At 39.8% G+C, this 25,498-nt stretch overlaps 2 protein-coding genes across 2 annotated transcripts in view; one reads left to right on the forward strand and one right to left on the reverse strand.

Annotated features, from left to right (window-relative positions):
* Positions 1-133: 133 nt before the first annotated feature.
* Positions 134-6,549, forward strand: GJB7 (gap junction protein beta 7). Its single transcript, XM_005485965.2, has 2 exons — positions 134-187; positions 5,547-6,549. The coding sequence occupies exon 2, from the start codon at positions 5,574-5,576 to the stop codon at positions 6,366-6,368; it is 795 nt and encodes a 264-aa protein (XP_005486022.2). The 5' UTR covers positions 134-187; positions 5,547-5,573; the 3' UTR covers positions 6,369-6,549.
* Positions 6,550-7,759: 1,210 nt separating this feature from the next.
* The window catches only part of ZNF292 (zinc finger protein 292), a 53,700-nt gene continuing 35,961 nt past the window's right edge, over positions 7,760-25,498 (reverse strand). Inside the window, exons 6-8 of the mRNA XM_005485964.4 lie at positions 23,271-23,407; positions 21,941-22,082; positions 7,760-20,212 (exon numbers count right to left, since the gene is read on the reverse strand). Coding sequence (XP_005486021.2) covers positions 13,043-20,212; positions 21,941-22,082; positions 23,271-23,407 — 7,449 coding nt within the window. The 3' untranslated portion in view covers positions 7,760-13,042. The remainder of the gene's footprint in view (positions 20,213-21,940; positions 22,083-23,270; positions 23,408-25,498) is intronic.

Genomic DNA, 25,498 nt, shown 5'->3' on the forward strand with positions numbered 1-25,498 from the left:
ACTGTCAATATTACATTAATGTTAGAGCTTTACTTATTTTAATAAATTTTAATAAAAAGAGGTGAGTTGTCTGAAGAAGGCAAAGTTAATTTTCATGTTTTCTGTTTTCTCTTGCTGACTGTCTCATAAGGACCTGGAGATCACCGTGGCACTCTCAGCACTGAACAAGAAGCAAAGTCATTGCAAGGTTAGTGACTTGTAGCGAGAGTTTTTCAGCCCCTATTGCAGATGTGCAATAGTTTGCACAGCTGGTACATGTTCAGCTTGGTATTGTGACTTTGAATCAAGTGGTACTGTTCCTTGGTGTTCCCAGGAGGATTCCTGAATCCCTCCTCTTCTGTAGCAGAGCACTGGGTAATGAGAGCAGCATGCTGAGGGGACTAGTGCAGCTTCCGTCAGCTTAAGAATAGACTGAACTGCCAGGAACAGTTTCTGCACAACTAAGCCTTTTTAGGGCCAGAGAACAAAGCAAATCAGCGTTTCTCAGCCTGTGGACCTCACACCTCTGGTAGTCACTAAGGAAGCAGTAGGCAGTCCATGAAACAGACTTAGCAACCATAAAATGGATGTGTGCCTCCTAATATCAACAAACAGAAAAGATAAGGGCAAAAAGCAGTTACTAAATGAACACCTGAAGATAAGCTTCATTATTTGTTTGGTTGTTTATGGAAACCATTTGCCAGTACTTGTTTTTATTTTCCTCACTGGGAGAATCCTCGGTGTTTGGGGGGAAAAAAAAGGTGCTGTGATGATGTTTTGATTGAAATGTAAAGAATAAAGGAGAGAATGGACTCTAAAGATTGTTACCAGCTCTGCTTTTTTATGGTCCTATATCGTCTGTGATTTCGACTTCTGCTCTCTTCTTTATAATTTTTATCACTATTTATGGCTCTCTTTCTTCCTGTTATTAAAAATAAATAAATAAAGATAAGTTGTAGCTGCAGCAAATACTCCCCAGCAATGTTTAGATCAGAAAAAAGAGCTCTTCCATCTCTCAAACTGTGAGGATAATTTAGCTTGCTTGTACAGAATTGATAGATCCACTGTTCAGAGGCTTGTGCTCTTTCTCCTATTTTTCACTGTTCCATCTCCATTTTCCAAAATACTGTGCCTTCTTCCTGTAATTTGCCAGCTCTTTGATCTCCAAGTTGCCTGCCCTTTGTGCCTCTAACACTTAGGATGCTTCCCCACTTCCTTTCCTGTTATTCAGTTTGTTCTTGCATTTTCTTACTTTCCTGTCACTGCCTTCTGCCTGCCATTTTCCTCCACACAAAAATTCCCTTTCTGCTTTTAAAGTAATTAAATTAGCAGAGCTGATTGAAATCTAGGTGAAGTAAATCTCTGAGCACTGTGCTTTTCAATGCATGCATTACTCAATGCACATTAGCCAACCTCCTGTAGGCATCAGTGAATGACAGAAATTAATATTTGATGAATATATTCAACAACAATAGCATTACTCAAACACTTTACTCAATAAAGAACATTCAGCACACTCAGAAGTTAATGGTGCATTCAGGTTACTCTGTTTGCTCAGCAGAACACGTGCCCAACCCCAAGGGGGAAAATCAAGTCACATGTCAGGGAAACAGGATGGGAAGCCTTTTCTGGTAATTTGTGCCTCTCATGAGCAGGACAAAGTGCATGTGTATGTTGGTGGGGGTGTTTAAATCCCATATAGGGAATAAAGGATGTATGTGATGAGGAAGAGAGATTATCTGCTCTATTTCCTGGCTGGCAAATCTTGTTTTCATGCTTACCACTCACACTTCAGCTAGTAATGAGAAAAACAAATCAACATATTTCTAATCTTCAGCTTTTGTTCAAACTGGGGTGTGCATGTGTGTAGTGAGCAGAGGATTGAAGTAAGTCTAACCACAAATCCCTGCTTTTCACTTCTTGCTCCATTTAATGTTTCCTTGAGTACTTGGTGCAAATAACCTATCTTCTACTGTTTAACTCTCTCTAATGCCTCCTTGGTAATTTCTAGTAGAAGCCAAGTCTCTTTTGTGGTCTTTATGTCCACAGTGCCAAGGGGATCCCCCTTGAATGCTTTTGTAACTTTCTTAAACCTTTGAGTAATTTCATTTTTAGCTTCAGCATTGGACATTACCCCGACACAAATTGATGTAATCTACATTTCCCACAATCTCCTCAATTTCTTTAGCTAGCTTCCCTTCTTGACTCCCTTTGTTTCTTTCCGCACAACACGAACCTTCTCCAGATTCCAAGGCTAAAATCTCTCCTTGGTTGTAAGGATTTGGATCGCACTTTTCCTCTCTTGTCCTTACATTAGCCAGAATATAATTTTGCTAAAACATCATGCTCTGACACTACTCAGCATCTGCTGCCATGTGTACTGCCACTTCTTAAAGTGTTACAAAATACCACTGTCATATTTTTCATACTGCCCAGCTATGTGTTTACTAGATGATGTTTTTTTCATTGTCTGAATCCTCACCTTGCTCTGAATTTCATACAGCCCACTTAATATGTCTTCTCTAGTCTGAGCTGACTTGACCCCTCATCAGTCTTGTGCCTGTGCTGTCCCATAAATCAATTTTCTCCTGTTTACCTGTTGAGTAACTCCTTGTCTTTGAAGTCCATTTTCTTTTTGTTTTTCCATTCCATGTGTTCTTTGCAATGCTTCAGTGAATTAATTGTATTTTCAAAGGATGCAAAAGCATCAGTTAACATCCACATCTATAGCAACAGTGGTAATAAAGCAAACATAACCTTTCCAAAGCACATTTGCAGCTCCTTTGAACAGGGGAGCTGTGCTAGTTACAAACAATATTACAAAAGAGGCTCTGTGGCCCTTTAGGTTTGAAGCTGAAGGTTGTTCTCTACAGCCGTTCCTCATCATCAGGTTAAGGCTACGACTGGAAAAATATAAAGTTCTGCAGACCTCTGGCTGCAGAAGCACTGTGGGCCACAAGACCTGCCCTGCAGTCCTTCAATAAATTTTAGTTTCTCTTCAACAGAGCACACAGACCAGGAATCACTTTCAGTTCTGTGGAATCCCTGATGCCTTATTACTAAACATCTAGTTTACAGAATGTGTTGCTCTCTTTCAAATTAGCTTTGCAGGAATTTCATCCATCCAATCTTCTGTCCAGCAGGACTTTGCCCCTTGCTCAGGATCAGTTGACTTTAGTCAAATTCCTGGTCCCTGTTTTCTTTGGTCAGGACTTCTCACCCTCCTTTTTTGTTCTTCTCAATGTGGGATTGGCAAAGAAAGTGTGAAGTTGTTATTTTCTAATCCCTCCTGCTGCTCAGTTAAGGAAGTAGCAGCTCAGCTTTGGGAAAAAGAGACCTCGAGGTAAATTTCTCAATCTGGATTTAGGTATAACCACAGCCTGATTTCCACCAGTGTTGGTTCCCACTGATTTTTGTGCCTTGCTGGTGACCCAGCGTATCTTTCATTTCTGTCACCTGGAGGCTCAGAACTGGTGGAACTCCAGCCATGGATTTATAGGTGGAATCAGGCTTTTTTACTTTAGAAAAGGATGGTGCACTTATCGCGGCCATCAGCAAAAGCCACGCTTGTGTTCCATGGAATACCAAAATTCAAAATTCCCTCCAACAGTCCATATGTGCATCTTAAAGCTGTAGAAGAGGTCTCTTGAGGTTTTCCTTCAAATCTCCAGAGGACAGCTCATCCACAAGATGCACATGCTAACATTGCTCAGTGAATGCTGTGTTTCCTTGCCTGTGATTTATTACATAGTGGTAATATATACCACTAGTGGTGGTGTGTTCATGTTTGCTGTTCAACTCCTTTGAGACTGTTGTGACTGTATTGTTTATTTAGAAAGCATTAAAGCCTTGAAGCTCATGTCTTCAAAAGTTTGATTTAAACTTCTGCTTGAACTCTTCCACACTTGTGTGTGGAAGACAGGAATAGCTCTTTAATGAAGAAGTAACAACACTGCCAAACATATTTAAAAGCATAAGAGCATATGTCTAAAAGGATATAAGCTGGTATTTCCCTGTTATCTTTCTTATCTGCAGCATAAAGGAGTAGCTTGGTAACCATTCTTGGCAGTATAAATCAGGAATATATAAATTTCTGCAGCTGTCCCTCAGCTCCTCAAGCTAGTGCTGAGCTCGGATGGTAGCAATGCAGGACTATCCAAATAACCTTGCTTCCCTGCAGAAGCCTGACCATAGAGCTGCAGAACGAGGGACAGCAAAAGAAGCAGTGAGCTTTCCATGTGTGTTGAGCCTTAGAGAATCACAGAATCATTTGAGTCAAAAAAGACCTCCAAGATTGAGTCCAACCTTTGACCGATGCCCACCTCATGGTCAACAGACCATGGCACTAAATGCCTCGTCCAGTCATTTCTAGAAGACCTTGAAGGGATGGTGACACCACCACCTCCCTGGGCAGCCCATTCCAGTGCCTGAATACCTTTTCATGAAGATTTGTGATGCTGTGGCCTGATTACTACTCCAACTTGCCTGCTGATGAACTTTTCCATCAGCAGTACCTGCAGCTACGGCAGCATCAGTGGGATTTGTGCGTGCCCCTGCAGCCACGGAGGGGTCCATTTTCTCTCCTGCTAGGCAGAGCTTGCAGAAGCAGAAGTTGCCATGAGGACATTAAATAACATAACACATGGAAACTTCTGATTTCCATCCTCACCTCGTGTTTCCCAGCTACTCTGTGTGCCAGGAATGCATCCACTTTTTGCTCTTACAAAAAAAGGAGCTTGACACCCCCAAGGATCCAGTCAGACCCGGAGATGGGGCCAGGTGCAATGGTGACTGTATGTTCTTGGTGGGTGCCTCAGGTCTCCGTTTGGCTCTGATGAGTCTCCCTGCCAGTGGCTCCTTAGGTAGCTCTTCCAAAAGAAGTGTTCTAGAGTTAGGACAGGGGAAGGCTTGTGCAGATAAGAAACTGTAACACACACACACACACAAAATGTGCACACATATTTTGGAGTAATGGTAAGAAATACAACAAATAAAATCCAATGAAACAGGAAAATATTTAAAATATTGCACAAGTTTACCCATAAGTTAGACCACAGACAAAAAGCAATCAATTTGCATTTTTGCAGTCAACTTAGTATGGGACACTTGGTTCCTATGCATAAATGTGAAAGTGAAATCTGACTTGACTGTGTGTAGTATCTGCATAACTGACAGGGCTAAGTTGGGTGTAGTTCAGTGGTAGTGCCAGCCTGAACTTGCCAGGGAAAGCTCTACCTGACAGTCAGGAGACCCTCAGGGAGAACAGGCACATTTCTTACAGAGGACAGCTTAACAGAATGATTAGACTCCAGCCTAATTGACAAAATATATTTAAACAGCAAATAAATTTTGTTCAATAGCCTCAGAATGTATCAGAATTATTAAATTATCAGAAATAAGAACAGCTTGTTGTTATTATTTAAATGCTTCGTAATATTAAATTACTTTTAAATGCTTAATAATTTTAAGTTGTTTCAGATACTGGTTATATTTCATGTTGAATGAATGTCTCATTTGTCTTCACCCAAGAGGATGCATCTCTCTGATCTTGTGTTTCTTTGATTTAGCACTTCCATCTTTCCTTGAGGAGAAAAATGAGCTGGGTGTTCTTACGTGATCTGCTGAGTGGAGTGAATAAATACTCAGCAGGAATTGGAAGAATTTGGGTAGCTGTTGTGTTCCTGTTCCGCTTACTGCTTTATGTTGCTGCCGCAGAAAACATCTGGAAACATGAACATGATGAATTTGAGTGCAATATCAAGCAGCCTGGTTGTGAAAATGTCTGCTTTGACCATTTCTTCCCTGTCTCTCACATCAGATTTTGGGCTTTGCAATTAATCATGGTCTCCATCCCTTCACTCTTGGTTGTCTTTCATGTTGCTTACAGACAGAACAGAGAGAAACACCACAACCAGAAACTTTACAAAAATCCAGGAAAGATAGATGGTGGATTGCTGTGCACTTACCTAATCAGCCTCATTTTAAAAATAGGACTTGAAATATTTTTTCTTGTTCTGTTCTATAAATTGTACAACGGATTCAAAATACCACATCTTGTGAAATGTGACATAAAACCATGTCCCAATATTGTAGACTGTTATATTTCCAAACCCACAGAGAAAATGATTTTCCTCTATTTTCTAGTGGCAACTTCATGCCTGTGCATTGTATTAAATCTAAGTGAACTGAGTTATCTGATGTTCAAATACTCCATAAAATGTTATCTGAAGAGACACGTGAAGAAGCAGCAAGGCTCAAAAAGCAATTGCTGCGAATCAGAACTCATCAGGCACAACAGAGCAGCAGCTGCAGGGCGACTCCACAACAGCTCATCATCCTTGCCTCTGAATATGCAAGATGAACATGAAAAACATTCCCCGCTGACTTGAAAGAAGGCTGGAGACCACCCTCCCATTACACAAGCTGTTTTTGACAAATTGCTTTTCCAATCAGTGCTTTGCAGAACTATCCTTTGAAAGGATAGTTACATAGGAAATGCTGTTTCTCTGTTAGTTCCCCATTACTTGAGCTGATAAATTCGGTTACATTATGTATGTCGTACATAGAATCACTGAGAGCTTTTCATGTTGAAAAAAGAAATGTAGAAGTTCTGAGAATTCCATGAAGCTTTAATATAAACACAGATGCTTATGATAAATCATGCTGAAACAATTGCTCAAACAGTTGCGTACTGAATATTACAAAGAATTGCTTTGGTACAAGAAAAAATAGGCATTTTATATGCAGAGATAGGAAGAACCTGGGATTGATTAAGATGAACAGCAAGGGGTGTACAGGATTTGTCAGGTGGGTGGATCAGACCTGGTAACTGCTGAAATGGCAATGGCAAAGTGCTGGCATAGAGTGACTGCTGTGCCTTGAAGTGAGCTGGATAGTCACGAGTCCACTCCATTGTACTATAAATCATCTCAAAACCAGAAGAATCAAGAAGAGGTAGACACATCTAGTTTAGCCCATGTGATAAAGACAGATTTGGTTATTTAGCTGTTTGTGGAGCACCTCCTTCTGGAATTAAGCCTTTATAGCTATTAGGGTGTTAATAATCCAAAAGCATCCTTTAAGAAAGGCACTTGCTCAAACTTGTACAAGCAGCATGTACCAGGGTACAGTTAACTCCTGGTCACCTGCACCAAGCAGCTCCCATGTCATTGTCTTCTGCTCTGTGGCATTTAGGTGATCATTCCTACTTCCCTAGGATCAGAATAGAGAAATGCAGACCACACAATACAGCAGAACAATACAGTAGCCAGTAGTCCCTAGTACTAATTAGCCGAGAATCTGCTCCCTTCAGTAAGGCTGAAAATACGCTACTCCTTCAGTAGATTTCTCTGCTGCAGAAGAACACATGAAATATAAAAATGTGAAAAGCCTCCAGTAGAAACAAAGTAAAAAAGAATCACCTGTTCCCTCCCCCAAATTTCAAAGTATCTCATAAACACCACACACCTCTGTTCTTTGTTATCTGTGTTGTTTGGGTTAACAGGAAAGGGACAGAAATCAGCTAAGACATGTCTTCTGTTGAACCCAGGCTTCTAAGACAACGGAAAGTAGTGCCTTAAAACATTCCTCAGGGTAGGGTTCGCTTTCTGTTGTTGGAATGAAAGACTTTTGGACATACATCTGGTACTGAGCCTGATCAAAATGCACTGTTTAGAGAAAAACACCAACTGAAGTGGTAGCTGCCTGAATGGTGAACTAAATTTATTGTTTGTGCCAGAATACAAGGAGGAAGAAACAGTGGCAAAAGCAGGTTAACTACTTTTCTTTTTTCCCCTCCGAGGCCCCCTCCAGCCCCCATGACTTTGGTTACAAAGCATTACATTTAATGAGCAGCAGTTAGAGAACAAAACTTAGCAACTAATGAACAAGCTATGCATGGTGATTTGATGGTGATTTTCAAGGTAGGGTTTGTTGTTTGTTTGGTTGGGTTTTTCCCCTAAAATAAACCTACTTTTATCAAATATGGTTAGACATTTGCTGCTGCTGAAATTAGCAGTAACATCAGTCCCTCAGATACCAGCTTGCAGCCAGATAGTTTTAACTCTTGATTGATGCTGAATCAGTGCTTATATAGAGACAGGGCAATTTATGCAATTCAGAACATTTTCTGTTAAACCTCTACATACACAGAAGGCAGCTCATGACAGAAATACAGTTAGAGAGTCTTTTGCAGCTCCTGGACACAGCCCACCAAAGAGTGTCTGAAGCAAAACTGCCCATGAACCCTGTGAAACTGCAACTGCTGCAGCTTAAATAACTGAGAATAAACCCCAAAATTACCTTGGCCTGTCTGGACCCTCATGCATCGTTTTACAAAGACAAGGGCAAAACTATAAAATAAAAAAATGTTTCTAAAATATCTGGGTTTTAATAACTGTGGACAGATTTTTAAGACCACATTAATGAAAAAATATTTATTGTTTTTAAGGTAAGGTTTATTTGATAGAAAATGAAGAGAAGCAAACACAGTTTAGCTAACACAGGTTTCTGATAAAATTAGTGCATTAGCAGCTCTCTAATAAAAAAATTAAGTCAGGGCTTGAAGGGTTTTAGAGACCCCCTAAAGCTCTGTGGCTGGTCAGAGATTACCACTTAGACCAAAAATTTTCCCATCAAACAAGAACTTTAATTCTTTGGAATGGATATTCAAAGTTTTATTTTTAATTCTATCTTCCAACAGACAAGAAATTATAAATAAATTCCAAAATCAATGTTTCGAGTCTTGGAGGATGTTTCAGATTTGACAAAGCCAGTACCTTACATGAAAAATATTATGAAAAATTATTATGGACCAACTCCACATAACCCGACTCACTCGCAGCAAATTGCCAAGTAGCCTTCACATCATGTGCTGCAAAATTTGAGTGTCTGACATGGCTACTAATGAAAAGAAAATGAGCATCACTTAACCTGAGAGAACAGAAACCAATTCATCTGCTTTCTGAACCCTTGCTCTTGGAAACCGTTTAGTCCTTTGTTGGCTCCTTCCCTTTCTCTGCTTTTATATGCCTTTGTTCTCCAGTTTAAGTTTCACTCATCCATGCACCCCTGAAGGCATTTGCTGTTACATTTTTGGTTCAAAGGAGTTTACAGGTTTGGTCCCTACACTTCTGAATCACTCAGACTAACATTTTAAAAAACTGAACTCAAGTGCTATGTTCTGCAAGGATATAAGCAATTGATAGGAAGCTGCTCTGAGCCCATACTGTAATGGAGAAATAACATAATCACTGCATGCACGTTCATACAAAAATATTTATCTCATTAGTATTTCAAAACATCCCTGCAAACCATCAAAAGATCTGTGTCTTACATAGACTCTCATTTTCCTTAAAATGCAAGTAAGCTTCTTGCCTTGGGACAGAAGAAGTTTGAAAAAAAAGACACAGACAAAATATTTCGCTATTTGCTGATAGTTTCTTTCCTCTAGTCCCTGCTCCAGTACCAGAGGCCCCATTTCCTATCCCTTGAATTGTATCATCTCCATAGCAGGCAGGGCTGAGCAGCGCATGAGCGGGAGCTTCTACAACATGGGGACCTAAACCCCAGTGCAGCCTGTCCCTGTCCCTCCTCCCCTGCACAAAGGTGGGAGCCCCAACCAATTCTTTGGCACAGAAACTAATTGCAACAATTAGCCAACTACTTGCCCCTCACCAACAACTGATCCCAGTGCTGTTTGCACAAGCACTGCTCACTTACTATCCAGCATCCTAAACCAAATGTCCCAGCAGAATGCTCTAGAGGCCACCGTTCCCCCATCCTGCTGAGGACTACTCTGAAACATGTGGGGATAAACCCACTACTCTTATTTACACCAAATTAGGGCTCAGGTAATAGCAGATCTCTTTGTAGACATAGTTGAGCACCAGACAGTCTGTCATTTTAGAGGTGTCTTTTGATCACAAAACAGTCCATGCTCTGCATTCAGACACACCCCTCAATTTGGTTGCTTCCCCATCAGCAACACCTGCAGCTGTAGTCAGCACATTCCTGATGGCAACATGGGGCTTCAAAGAAAGGTCCTTGTTTGAATGCTCCACAGTTAATGGGTGACAATTCTGGAAGGCAGAGACAGAGGAAGGAGAAAGAAAAGGCAGAAGACAGGGGACTGGGCAGTGAGGCCAGCACTCTGGGGCACCCCAAAGCAGGCTGAAGTGCTGCTGGTACATCTGGCTCGGCCACCTCGGAGCCCCATCCCACCCAGCAGCCCAGAGGGCAGGGCTGTGGCTTCAGGCCCCGAGAGGCTGCCCATCCAGGTGTGCTACAGCTGCTAGGGTGGGAGGTTTTCTCTATCACCCAAGGTATAACACCTGAATGACAACACCAAGTTTATCTCCTTGGGAGTTTCTGTAGGTGGCATTACAAACCAGAGTACCCTCTGCAGTCTGTGACATTTTAAATCAGACCCTGCCTTTGGTACATTTTAAGCTCAAAATACTCCTGTTTGCTATTTAAAAAGGAAACAACAAACCCCATACTAGCTTACCTGTTGGACATGCTGTCAGTAACCATGTAAAAGGGAGTAACCATGTAAAATGGAATGTACTAACTATATGGGTATAGCATTTGCTTTAATTTGATTGATTGGGATGAGACAATATTAAATATTTTATTCTCTGAAATTCAGATCCAAATCAGAAATTGCTTCCTGAATATTTATAGCATTGGATTTTAAAATCCTTTTTAACAATAACATTCTAGTATAACACTGTGTAGCTAAATAGTTGTATACTATTCTCAGTCCAAGAACTGCAAATGATACAGTATCAATCATTGGGAATGTTGAAACTATTCAACTTACACAACACAAACATTCTTCTAAAGACTAACAGTTGCGAGGTCTGTTGACAGTGACTGAAATGGTTAGGTACAGCTGAAAGCAAGAGAATTCAGGTGAGCTTTGAGGATCCTCTCCTGAGGATCTCTGCCCTCTTCTCCCCTGCAGAAGTTCCCTGTACAATCACCGTCGCTGGTATCCAACAGCAGCTCCATCCAGGGGGATCAGCGGCCTCTGGCAGGTAGAACATGGCACTGTGTACTTGTAATGATTATAATGATCACTCTTAAGAGTCACAATGCAAGGGTTTGTTTTGGTTTTATCATTCTCAGACTGCACCTTTGATTTACTAACGTGGCATAATAAGTTTGGTCACTTGGGAGGGATGGAAAGTGAGAGGAGCTGGCGGGCTCTGTTGAAATGGAAGCACGGGCTTTCTGCGAAGGTAAGCAATTTAGCACCATGTAGCAAACCAAGGGCTGTGCCCCAGGTCGAATGCTGCTGCTGTTCACACATAATCCTCACTCTCGCAATAAGTCACTTCATTTGGTTGTACGCAGGTGCTCTCTGCACTGATATTTAAGAAAACTGTCAGAGATTCCAGGCGAATAGCTTACAAGTAGTCAAATCTAGCACTTAATGCAAAAGCTTTACACAGCAACACAAGTTTATAGAAAAAAAAATCAAGCCAATCTCACCCAAGATAAAGACTGTTTTATATTACTGAAGGTAGGTCACATCCAGTAACGATAATAATCCAAGAAAAGTTTTTGGTACCTCACAATCCAGCTGGCTGAGTCAAACATAACCACGCATGAAAACCAACACCGAAGATTCCTGGGTACTGACAGCTCCCACCAATGCATTCACACTTTTGGTTACTCAACAAACGGGATACCTGTCACTTCAGTTAGCAGCATACAGGGGGATTGCTCCAATCCCGGGCACTACAAGCAGCACCAGCAGCTTCTGAGGCTCGTTCCAGTGTGGAAAAGAGAGGCTGTGACTGGTGCCACATGCAGTCAGCGAGAGGCAGAGAGCGCAAAGGGAGCCCATGCCACCAACAGAGCACAACCACCGAGTTTGTCTGTAAGATCACCATCTCACTTCCCTTTCAGAAAGTGCCTTGTTTATTTAGTTTTTAATGGTATGGCATAAGGACTCGTGTATTTTATAGATAGATACCAAACTGGTATTATCAAAATAAACCCATCTGTTTTATAAACCCATTATTTACAAAAATGGTTTCTGAAGTTTTTTTGTTTTGTTTGTTTTTTTAACAAAAATTAAACTATACACCAATCTAAGTTACAGAAACAAAAATAACCTTTATAAGATCACATGTATAAAACAAGAAATGAAATGTGTTTTTATTTAAGGCAATACTGGGCTACTTCACAAATCACCACCTCAAATATATACACTGCTCCACACTACTAATTTTCTATCACATTCACAACTGATTCTTTAATACCAAATATTGTTTTAAATCTTCAATGTAGCAAACTATTTTTATTCACATTTCCATTTTTATTATGGAATCATAAATGCTTTGTAACCAATTGAAAGCAATGAAAAATGTAGCTATAAGAAAACTATTATATTTATGTGTTAACTACATATGAATATCATCCATAGATACTGGATGTTAAAATTTACAAAAATGAGAGTGTGTCAGTACGTTTAACCTATGAAATGTGATCTTATCCAGCTTTTCTTCTGTAAATAAATGTTTTATGCAAAATAAACTGGATATGGCAGACTTCGCTAGCTTTAGTTCAAAAGTTCTTAATTTAAAATGATTAAAGGACAGTTTTAAAAACTTGCTCACTTAGTTACAAATTAAAATTCCGAATATAAATGTGTCATTTAATAGTTTAGACTTACAGACTGCTGGTGGCAGCAAATGATTTACAATAATAAATATATACAAAAAAATGTATCTACAAATAAAGAAAACTGTTATACATGAGAAGTAACCTGGTGAAAGATACCAATCACAGACAACTCACAAAGATTTAGTTTATGGAAAGGACAATCTGATAGAAAGTTGAGGTCTTGATCAAGTATTTACAAAACTGAAGCAATTACTTTCTTCAAGTCCCATAGGGATAAAAACAAATAAGACATTTACATGACTCATGTCATGTTTTTTGCTAGATTAAATCACTTCAAAATAAAAGAGCTCCACAGTTACTAGCATGCTTGATGGCTTCCTATTCAAAATAAATTCTATTACAGGTCATGGTTAAACACATTAGGTTTTCAGTATTTTGATTCCCCCTCCTCAGCACCCAAAACAATTACTTTTGCAGCTATAACCTCTGGATCATCCTCCCAACGTCCTTCGACCTTTCTCAAACTGACCACAGGTTTCATTTCCTGAAGCTGCTTCAACAGACGCTCAGTGCAGTCTTTAAGAGTCTTGTCTAACACTATCTTTACATTATCACCACATGGAAGCCGTGATGGGTTGGCAAACACTACAAGGGTTTCAGTTTCAGAACACGACCCAGAGACGTTATCACTTGCTACGGGGGCCTTCTCGCTGGCTTTCCGAGAGTTTGAATGGGATCCTTTTTTGGTTCCACTGCTATGGTATTCTCTTTCAGAGTTTTTCTTTTGCTTCACAGCAGATTCTTCAAGGAATTTGAGGAATGACACTTCAAAACCCATTGGCTTAAACGAGCTCCAGTCAAAAGCTGCTGGTTGCTCCTCGGCCGTTTGAATGGCAACAGCAGTCTCTTCCTCCTTGTGCAGGTTACTCACACCACTGGGCAGTGCCTCCTCTGTTTTCTCAGCTCTCTTTCTCTTACTCTGAGATACGTTTTTTTCTTTATTTGCTCTTTTCAGGTTGTTTGATTTTTGCTTCTCTGAGGGGCAGGAGCTGGTCTCCTGCAAGTCACTATTTACACTGGAAGAGATTTTTGCTTGATTTTCAGCAGTTGAAGAATCCTCATTAATTAGTTTAGTAATGAATAGTTCTGTCAGTTCATCCACTTCATCCTTCTCACCTTTTTCAGTTTCCTTTTGTGATAAGGTAGTTGTGCTTGAATCATTATTGCTCGCAGTCAAACTCTGTTCAGGCTGTTTCACATCAGTTTTTTTATCAGTTTCCTCCTGCTCACAAGAGGCTTCCTTTACTTGGGAGACAGAGTGTTTTTTAGATACAATAAGAAGATTCCTGTGTTGGGAAGTAAAAGCTTTGGACAGTTTGTGACATTTATAATGCCTTATTATGTTACTTTCGCTTGTGACTACGGACGAGCATCCCTTTATCATACAGGGATACTGAGTTATGAACCTGCTGGTACATTCCGATAAGGCATCGTTTCTGGCCTTTATGAAATACACATACTTGCCGCGTTTCAGTGAATAAGCCTTATTTTCCTGAACCTGTATTCCTTTTGAGTTTTTGTTTTCCAAGTTCATGTTTTTCTTTCGTTTTGGTTTCACTGACAGCCTGTTACCCTCTCTTCCCGATCTGTTTTTGAGTCCTCTCTGTTTAGACCTCAACGGTTTCTCCTGATTTGCTTTGCTTGAAATGTTTTCCTGGCCTGGTGTCAGCCTCCTGGGTCTTATTAGATGATCTTTATGCCTGTCATTATGTTTGTTAAAAATATGCCTCAAGAGGTTAGACCTAGTAGCATAAATACGGTCACAGCCTTCACAGTCACACTTGAACATGCCATCATCTTCTACTTTGTTTGGCTTTATCTCAACACTGTGCTCTGTCTCAAGATGCACGACATAATTAAGATACGCTGTAAACGAAGACTTACACTGAGACTGGTCACAAAAAAACCTTCCCACTTCTGGAGCTGATTTCATACTTCCAATTTGCTCTGGGGTCATGTCATGAAGCTTCATATAATGCTGTATCAAGCTGGTAACTTCCTGGAAGATACGAGAGCAATCACTGACCTCGCACCTGAACTCTCTGACAGCAGGTTTGGTTTCCACCTCCTCACGTTCCTCTCTGCCTTGCTCATTCTCCTCCTCCACTTCAGCAGAGAAAGCAGGGAGGTCTGATTTGTGCACAGCCTGGTAATGAAGAATGAGGTTTTGCTGTATTGTGAAAGCTGCAAAGCAGCCCTGATGGACGCAGCGGTACGGTCTGTAAGGGCTGTACCTAGTGGGAAACTCCAGAGATTTTGTTACGGGCTTCCTACCATTCCTCTCCTCTTTCTCCTTCCTGTGCTTCCTCGCCTTGCGTACTTTGGCTTGTTCCTGCATACCATCAAAAGATGCTGGATTGTGCTGCTCCAGTGGAACAGAAACCACCTGGGGATGTTTTTCCAGTCTTTCAGGAATATTATTTTCTGGTAGAAGCTTTTCCAATACTTTTACAGGCTCTACAACTTCCTTCATCTGAGTTTCTTTGACCAATGGAGCTACAGTTTTGTTTTCTATTACTAGTGTCTGCACAGTTTTTATTTCAACAGGTTGTGGGGTTGTGTTTACGGTTTCATTTTGAGATCTTCTGCCATAAGGCCTCTTAATTTTTAATTTTACCATCTCCTCTGTTGTAAAATGATGTACAAGCTGACAGTGTGCTCGGAGATTGGAGTTTCTTGTGAATGTTTTTGGACAGGTAGCTACAACACATTTGAAAGGGGCATACTTCAGTTGATGTTTCTTTATTTCTAGTATCATTTCTGCAGTGTACTGATGGATCTTGCCATAGTGTTTAAATAATGCGTCTTTTGTCATAGCACTGTAATTGCAGCCAGGATTCTGACATACAAAAGGTTTATTAACTCTATCACTAAACTGAATGTTACTTGCCTCTGGAGATAGCTGGATGAGGGGTTTATTTTCAAGTGATACAACAGGAACTGCTGGTGCTAGCTTATCTGCTGGAGGACACTGAGGAACAGTCTCAGAGACTGGAATGGGAGAATCATCTTCTAGCTTCAGTTTTTGCAAGCCTTCCAAAATTTCTGACATTTGAGTATCAACCTTTTGAGGTATATCAGCCTGAGTAGAGTTACCCTTTGCAGCAGTAACATTCCCTGTGTGCACAGCAAACTGTGTAGAAGTGGGTAGTTTTACACTGTGTGCTGAATTTTCTGAAGCAGACTGGGTGTTATTTACTTGCAAGTTCTGTCCTGAAGCAGCAACAGTATCCTGAATTTCAGTTTTCACCTCAAGCATCTGTGAATTCATAGCAGTTTTAATTATTTCCAGGGTTTTTTCGAAGTTCTGCATAACACTGTCCTGTGGAATCTGTTGTTCCGAATTTGCCTGCACACAAGAATTTGCAGCCATCATTTGGGAATCCCCATTTTCAGTTTTTACTGTTAAAGGGGGCAGACCTGTATGAGCCTCAAGGTTTGTTTTGAAATTATCTTTGATACTGGCCATGAATAACTGATTGTCAACATTACTGAGTTTCTGTGCAAGGTTCTCCACCACTCTTTGAGAGCCACAATTTGCCAGCAAGTTGGACTGAAAACTTTCTCCCTGTATTTGCATGTTTCCTTCAGTGCTTTTGGCTAGAAGTCCCATTACTGTTGCATTGTTTACTGCTAATTTCTGTGATGTATTGGGCACAAGCAAGGGTGTAGGTGTTTTTCTCTTCCTCTTTGAGGAGCTAGTTCCCTTCTTATTCAAGTTGCTTGATCCCGAATTCTTGGGACTACTAATAACTGAAACTCGTGAGCTGTTCCCTGCAAAGCTTTGTGCTGCTGCAACAGTGTTAGAATATGAGCTAGGACACAAGCCATTTTCAACAGTCTTTAGCATTAAGTCCTCTGTTGCAAAAACAGGCAAAGTCTTGCATTCATTTAATGGAGGAATTTTGGCATTGAGGGTCCTGTTTTGGTCAGTCAGCAGGGTACTGGGGTTACAGACTGTCTGCAGCAGAGAGGGCGTGGCTGAGCTGGGGAGAACGGCTGCATTCATCTGAGTTGTACCAGAGACACAACTTGTTGTAACCACACGTGGAAGTACTTCTGTGTTATCAAAGCTACTTGGGATGCCTGCAGTTTCCAAGGCTTGCTTTATAATTTGATTACCTTCCTCATTCCCACTGGTATTAAAGTTAGTCACATTGGCCCGTGGAAACATAGTCTGCAGTGCAGAACGATTTTCAGCTGCAAGTAACTGGAGGAATGATGGATCTTTAAAACACGTCTCTGGATTGAAGGCAGACTCTGGAGGTTGCTGCAAGTTTAATGAATTTGAAGAAAGAATCATACTGGCAAGCAAAGATTGTCCATTAGCCTGCAGAGCTTCTGGAGAAATTTCTGATCCTTCAAGAGGCTTGCAGTAAGACCTCTTAGATAAGTGACCACCAAGTGATCTAGGATTAGTAAAAACTCTGAAACACCTACTACAGATAAATTTCCCATCTCTAATTATTGCTGGCCACTTTGCTCGCTTGTTATGCTTTGGCTTCCTTTCTTTCCCATCTGAGCCCCTGCCACGATCTTTTTTCACCTTTTCTGAAGCTGGGTGCTGAGAACTAGTTTCACTGAAGTTATTTTCATTACTCAGTTGTGAGGGAAATATTTGATCAACACTCTCCTCTTTTGGGAAGGCAGAACTAGCGTTTCCTTCTAGTTGCAAAGAAAAGTTATTTGTGTTATTTTCCACTTGTGAGAAGACTGAATTTGGAGGATTCTCTGCCGATGAAGGAAATAGAGACATTGGACCATTTTCTGCAGGCAAAGGAAGAAAAGGATCTGAACCACCATCAATACTCAGAGGCATAACTGTTTTTGCCAGATCATCCAACTGGGAAGGTAAGGTTGCAGCAGACAAATTTTCCATTTGTGAACACAAAACACTCTCAGGCTCACTTTTAATACGAGCAGACAAATTTGGATTTATGACACTTTCCACTATAGGCAACATAGGACTTGACAGATTTTCTAGGTGGGTTGGGAAAAGAGTACTTGAGACATGCTGCACTTGACTGGAAGAGGTGGGATTCAAATTTGATTTGTTCTGTGCAGTCAAAGCAGCACCACTGGGATTGCCCACCTGCGATGGCATAAGATACACAATCTTCCCATCATTCGGCACGTTTTGCAGAGTGCTGGATTTCCGTGGTTTCTTATTTTTACGCTGCATTTTAAAAGCAGCATATTCATCAGGGTGGGCTGCCTTCATGTGTTTGCCAATGCTCTGTGATGAATTGTACGTTCGAGTACACCCCTCAACCTGACAATTAAATTTCTGAACTGGGGCTGCTGGTGACACAGCTGGAACTAAAGAGCTATTTATGTTGGGCTGTGATGGAATAAATGTAATACTTTCTAAAGTTTTTAAAGGCAGGTTATATAGATTAGCTGCAGCTTTAATACTGTCTTCAATTTCAAGTTTGGAAATGGGTACACCGTTTCGATACCCCATCTGATTCTGCATGTTGAATGGATTTACAATGCTCACTTGTCTTTCTAAGCTTTTTGATTCAAGGGCTTCTGGTTTTAATGTGTCTGAGGTGACAGTTTGAACATTCTGAGTCTGACTGAGACAGCCTTCCTCCTTTCTCTCTTGGAAAACTGGAAGACAAGAGTCAACTGATGGGCACAACTGCTGGACTCCAGGTTTAGTAGTATCTACTTTACTGGCAGTAGCAGCCAATTTACCTCTTTTCACAAAGTTATCTCGGATCTTCTGGTTAACAACAGACAGCTTAATGCTGCCTGCTGAAACTGTTTCTTCTCTTTTTATTGAACCCATAGGAGACTGCTCTGAACCAGCATTAGGCAAGGAATTGCTTTGCTGCAGTACACTCACCGATGCATTTACACTTTCATTCCCTACTGGTTCTGCTTTGATTTGGTTCCAGATGTTTTCTCCTTCAATGAAACTGCTTCGGTTTTCAGCTGGAGGAGATGTCAATTCCTCTTTAACTGCAACTCCATCAGTACCTTCATTAGCTTTAGGAGGCTGACTAAGATCAGGCTGATCCATTTGGTTTTCAGGCTGCTCTTCTTTCTCAGGCTGCTTGTTGTGATCCTCAACATGCTTCTCCAGCTCATTCTGCGAGCGGTACACCTTCCCACACCCTGTGACTCTGCAGGTATAGGTATTATAGTGCTGTGCTTCGTGATCATAGAGTAAATAGGCTTCAGAAAACACTCTGCCACATTTGGGAAACATACACTTAGCTCTGAAGACTTGATGTTCTCTCCTATGGGTCAGCAGCTCAGCATAACTGTTAAAGCCAGCCTTACATTTCATCTGTATGCAGATATAAGGCTTGCTGCCACAGTGCATTTGTAAATGATCATTCAAGTGAGTAACACTTACAAAATGTCGTCTACAGTACTGACAAATCACTTTTTTGCTCTGCATTTCAAGAAAACGCTTAGCTTCTTCATTATCTTTATGGCCCTTTGCGTGTGCTATTAGATTTTTAAAATATTTAAAGCCTTTTTTGCAAAGTGTTACAGGGCAGGTGAACTCATTAACAGGGGGCGGCTTTTGAACTGGCACTATCTCTGGTATATAAGGTTTGTCTTTGTCATCGTTTTCATCATCTGAGCCATCGTTATCATTAAACACAATGAAATCTGTTGAATAGAGGCTGTTCTTCTTAATGGGGCGCTGCTCCTGTTTGGATACAGAATTTGTTTTCTGATTCTCATTGGCAGTTGCTATTTTAGGAGGTCTTCCCAGTCGCCTCAGTGGTTTCATAGCAGCCAATCTCTCTTTGCTAGATTTTTTCACATGCAAAGTTACATGGGGAACAAAGTTTTCTTTAGAATTAAAATTTTGGGCACAAATAGGGCAACTGTAAATTCCATCTTTATAATGTTTCTGTGCATGTCTAACTATTCTATGACCTAGGAATTCCTTGTCACATAACACACAATACTGCATGTAAGCTTGCCAGTTCCTAAATCTAGCTGATATGAACCCCCTCTCTCTGAGTTTTTTGATTTCTCTCTTTTTCTGCTTTTCATCTCTGATACCCCTAAGAATACTGGTAGCCTCATCAATGCCAGCAAGGCCATTCAGAGAAGTTTCTTTACTATCTTCTTGGTCATCCTCAGCCTTCTCATAAACTTCACTGTCATTTAGTTCGTCTATGGATGACACGATGGATGCCTCCTCTCCCATAAGTGCCAGACACTGACGCTTCAGAGTTTTCCAGTCCCAGAACTCTGGATCAAAAGGCCACTGAGTTTTCAGTACAAGTAAGAGCTCACAGCGCAAAGAATTTGGTATTGGAAGATTCTCTTCATCATACTTCTGGTCAGGCTGATTATATAGCATTTCAACAGCATAATACGCATCCACAGTGGGTTCCAGAAGGAATTCACTCAGCTGACAAGCACGTTTCACCTCCAAATCATCTGGAAGTAAGCAGGAGATAGTCTTGCAAATAGATATCTTGACATCTGCATTTTCACTGGATTCCAAGCGCAATGCTTTCACACACAGTTCAATGCATGTTGCAAGTCCAGCACCATCAATCTGTAAAGCAAGACTAATTTTAGTAAGTCATTTTATCTAACTCTTTCTATACTTTTAAAGTAAAAGATGTCATTATTCAATCATAAGTGTCAGAAAAAATGCACCTGGCATTCATAGTAATACTTTTTACCTCAAGAAATAGAATGGATTTTCCTCAGATGCTATTCCTTAAATTGCATAATTTTTCTTCGTGCTACTAACAAATGTTGAAGTTTACGTACAACTTAAAGACCAATTAATTGTATGTCATGTCTAGTTTGAGCACTTTTGGACTGTATGTTAGAAGCATTTGGTTTATATTAGAACAATATTGAGCCTTTTCCTTGGAATAAAGCCTATCAGTTGTGCCACAGGCATTTGAGATGAGCTTCTATGAAACATCAACTTAACACTGGGTAGAAATCAAATGGCAGAAACTGCTGCAGTTAAAGAAAAAAACACATGATCTTTAGAAAGGTCTGTAACTTAGAGATCACTTTAAGTAAAAGCTTTACTTTTATTTTTAAAAATTAGGTCACTTCAAAGTCAACTGACCTCAACTGAACACACAGCTTCAGTCCAACTGAAAGTAGTGAGTGTAGTCACATTTTGTTAAATGTTCCATCATTTGAATGTTCTAAAGGTCATGTGGTCTTTACTCATTCATACCCTAAGGCAACACCATTTACATTTACATTGACTTTACAAGCTCTTTATGCTGCCAGGCATGCATGAGAGGGGCTGTGGCATACATGAGAATAAAGTTCAGTAAATTTATGAATGTACAAGTCTACTACCTACATGGTCTCCAGTTTCTGCCAACAAGTAATTGCTCAAATGCTCACCGGAGAAAAATCAATATGGCACAGAGTAGGCAGAGATCTTAATATCACAAGACTCTGTGAAAGTTATTTTCCTCCCCCTCTCTAATTCCAATTTATTTCACATCTTACAGGGGGGCGAAAAATCTTTAAATTTAGAAGCCCATGATTAGCTGTACCACAACACTGAAAAACAAACCCAGGAATTTTTATTCTTAGAATTAATTTCCCAATTTACAGAAATCCTCATAGGAGCTCAATTTAGCTATCAATATTAAATATTGCAGCTACTAAAGAAACTAAGAAAACTAGATGACAAGGTTAGCTGAGAAAGATGAGCAGGGTTGTAATACAACGCTGGACCTAAGCCCACAGGTGACAAGTATTTCATTTATCAAAATAAACTGCATTCATAAGTGGCAATTCAAAAGATTCTGGGGTTTTTTTTGTAGTTTCTTCTTTTTTTTCTAATATCCTGTAATTTTCCTTTTCGTATATATTAACATACACCCTTCATTTCCTTTCCTCATAAGCTGGTCCTCTCAATTTTCTATAGTTTTTGAAATATGGAAAATAATGGTGAGGAATGTTAGGGCCTCCTCACAGAAACTACCACATTTAGAGGACACAGACAAACCTAGAGACCATAACCTCAGCTTTGGTTCTTTCTTTATCTCAGTTGTGGCATCCAGCTTTTCTGCTTAATCCTACTCTTTTTGCAAAGGAACCAAAGTCTTAATGATTCAAAATGAATAAATTTATAATTTACCTGCAGAAGGAAGTTGCTATGGCCATTCCTAAAACCAATTAGGATTGTCCTGAAACTGATACTATACAGAAAGACAGGATGTCAAAGAAGTTTTCATAAATTTTCCTGATTACTGTTCCATTGAAAGTGGCAAAAATATTCTTTCAGGAGTATCCTTACCTCTGAATTAATTACTTTAATCAGGAAGAAAATGTGATAAACAGTCTTAGTTAACACAGAAAGCTGACGACATCTCTCTAGATACACTTGAATAGAAGGCTCTACCCTTTGCTGCAGTTTACTCCAGAAAAGAGTCAGTTCCCTAGAACAAGAGAACAATATTTCAGGGCCATCAATGCAACCACTAGTCTTAAAACAAGAAATGCAAGGCTAAGAACAGTTTCCATTTTGTCTTTGAGAAAGAAAAAAGCCTGGAATTCATTTATTTACACCTTATCTTTTATTAAAATATCCACATTATTAAGTATCTAAATTTCCAAATTTTGACAATGGCTCAATTCCAGAAGGACAGTTCAGAATAAAACCTGTATTACCACAACTTATGCTACATAATTTACTCATTATGTGGCCTTGGAAAAAAAGAAGTCTTGTACAGTAGTTTACTATGCACAGACTGGAACTGTGTGCTTCTGAACTCTTAGTAATCTCTAATACCTACAGAAAACTGGCTTTTCTCTGTGATAGATACACTTTTTCTAAACCTACTCTGCTTTAAGAGCTGGATGTGACTGTAATTTAGCAAGGAATTAGCCCCTAAAGCCAAACAGTATCACAGTATCTACATTATCTTATTTGTTGATTCCTCCTCAGGTGCAAAGAGCCAAAAGTACCTAGTACCTTGTGAAATGCTGTAACACCCTAAACTTTAGCAGAATCTCTTAAACCAAAATCCTGCATTAGCAGTTTTCTCCTGCTGCTGCACATAAAACAGAGATGCACAGACAAAGCAAATTCTTCAAGAATTTCACAGGTTTGCTAGTTCACAGAAGGAAATTAAAACATTAACAGCTCAAATATCTGCCAACAAAGACCAGTTACTTGTTCCCACATTAACAAAGCAAGCCCTGAACAATAAGTATCTTCATCTAGCTTATTATTGTGGTTACAGTAGTAGTAAAGAACTTCTTCCTTTCTAAGTTTGTTAGAAAAAGAAACACTGTTATTACCAGACAGAAAGAACAGTACTAACTCATTAAATGCTGACACAATGCTGACCAGTTGCCTGCAGTTATTAAATTTTTTATTTCTTATGGAAAAATTATTAACCAGCTATTGGTATTTGCCTCATCATACAGATACCCTTCAAATTCCTGCAATGAATGCTTATCTTGCAAAATCTATTTATTTTCTTTTCTAGCTTTTCAAGAGTCTTATCTCCTTTCTGTTTAGCTCACAGATTTTATCAACCTAATGAAAGTTAACCTATGGCTTATGTATCTTCCCCAGACTAAGTTTTTGTTCTTAGATAGAAAACAAGATTCAAACTCACCAGGCACAGTACATCTCCCCTTGCTGCAGCTGGCGAGATAGAAATGCTGCACATAGAATTAGAGCACTTTTTTCATCTCCATCAGATTCCAGGTTACAGATCATTTCTAATGCATCTTTGCAATCTACTTCTGCAATCTAGACGAGAAGAAAGAGAAGAACAAGACTCAGAAAGTGGTTGCATTTTCAAACACACAGTCACATTAGCCTTTGCAAGACAATAATTCAGAACTTAAATTTAACAGTTGGATAGAGATGAGCTTGAAAGCAAATCAGTATATTTATAGTATCAAAACTCATTATGCCACCAGAAAAACTGTCTTATTAGAGTGAACATAAACTTCTTCCTTAGACGTGACTTATTTGTATCTAGTGTCCCAGTCACCTAAGAATTTAAAGTATATTAATTATTCATATATATCACATACATCTGGTAATAGTGATATGAAGACTTATAACTTTAAATTGCAGCTTAACACAAAAAAGAAAATTACTTGTAATTCTAATCCAGTTTACTTGTCAGTGATGTCACTACTGCTTTAATACAATGAGCTGGATGGTTAATGAATCTGAGGTTTAACATGACTGCTCTAGTATTTTTTAAAAAATCAAAGATATGAAGAAAAGGAAAGCTGTACAGTAAGAAGCAGGTCATCTGAATGTTGTTCTAGAGGAACACTACACAGTCTGTGCAATATAAATTATTTGTCAAGTATCAATGGAAGTACTTAGTTTTATGGCAAATCAAAGGAAAAATCACAGCTGTCCAGTACTACTAGACAGCTATATCAGTACTGAATCAGTGCACTTGCTGTAACAATACTGTCTAATTTGATTCTCAGCAGACTGGTTTGATTACATCAATTAGTGCATCTGGCAGGACATGCTGGTATTTATTCTTTGACACCAGCAGCTGAAGAATAGCTTGACTATGACAACAGCACTGTTGGAAGTCTCTCTTGAGAAATCACAAGACCACCCAAAGCAAGAAACAGAAGTGCTCACCCAAACACCCAGCTGGTCCGGCACTCTGGGTAAGGCGGCAGCACAGCTGGATTGGGCACCACGGCATCCAGCAATCAAACTACAATTTTGAATAGTACAACTACTTATTTTCACACCTCTAAATGGACACTTTGTAAATATACTAATAGCCCTTCACTGAATGTCACTGGGGGTTTAATAACCTCAAAGTCATCCTCTAGAGAAAACTGCATTTCTTAACATGGAACAGTATAAATGTAATAGCAATTTAGACTGAAGGTCTGCTTTGCTCAGTGCCCCATCTCAGACAGGGACTATCAATTAAAAGCTTAGAGAAGAATACAGCAAACCAAACTTATAATAAGGGAACTTCATTAAAAGCTTTTCCAGCCTGTCACACTTCCTAAGGGACCCTGTTTCTAACAAAGATTTCTACATCAAGTTTGTCAGTCTAGCATTTCACATACTGCAGGTCTGAATTCTTCACATTATTGAAGGAAACTATTAGGAAACCATGCTGAAAACTTGCTTAAATGTTACTTTCCTACCTAGTCTGAATGGATATAAAAATTTCCACACCAATAATATACTTTTTTGCACCTTTTTTTACTATTTTCTTGCTGTCTCACACTGCAAAAATGACAGTCCTTCTCAGTTTTTAAGTCCACTCTGACATGTTAAAGCTTATCTGCCTTTTCTTAGTAAGACATGATCTTTCCAAAACTGTTAGCAATACTGCAAACAGTTAGCCAAAGCTGCTAATCTAAGCAATCCAAAACTCAGAAATACCTGGATTAGGTTCTCTCTGATAACCCAGTATGAACTTGTATGTTATGGCATCCAAAGAAACAAAGCTAACCCATTCCTTTTGTCCAGAGCATTCACAGTTCATTCACTGAACCAGCCTGTTCTGTGTTGGGGCTGAGTAATGAAGGAAGCCTGTCTGCAGGGTCATAAATTCAAAGTTCCATTGCATGTCTCCAGCAAACAAAAGTAAGATTGCACAGCCCTGTCACAGCCCCTCCTGAGCCTGTTCTGACAGGGTCTGCAGCAGCCAGAGCTGGGAGGAGAGCAAGACTGATCCAATTCCACTGAGTATCTGAAGAACACGCTCAGTGAGAAACTGTCATCTTAGAATTTCATCTGTATCTAGGGCAGGAAAGTTTTCCAGTTCTAATCAGTGCACAACTCTTATCCCTTTAGGTTCAATTGCAATATGCTTAATATTTAACATAAAAAGATGAC

The sequence above is a fragment of the Zonotrichia albicollis genome, chromosome 3 (genome assembly GCF_047830755.1).
Source record: "Zonotrichia albicollis isolate bZonAlb1 chromosome 3, bZonAlb1.hap1, whole genome shotgun sequence".
In the NCBI taxonomy this organism is placed as follows: Eukaryota; Metazoa; Chordata; class Aves; order Passeriformes; family Passerellidae; genus Zonotrichia; species Zonotrichia albicollis.

Excerpts from the sequence above, each read along its gene's own strand:
- GJB7 (XM_005485965.2), top strand. The coding sequence starts at position 5,574 with ATGAGCTGGGTGTTCTTACGTGATCTGCTGAGTGGAGTGAATAAATAC.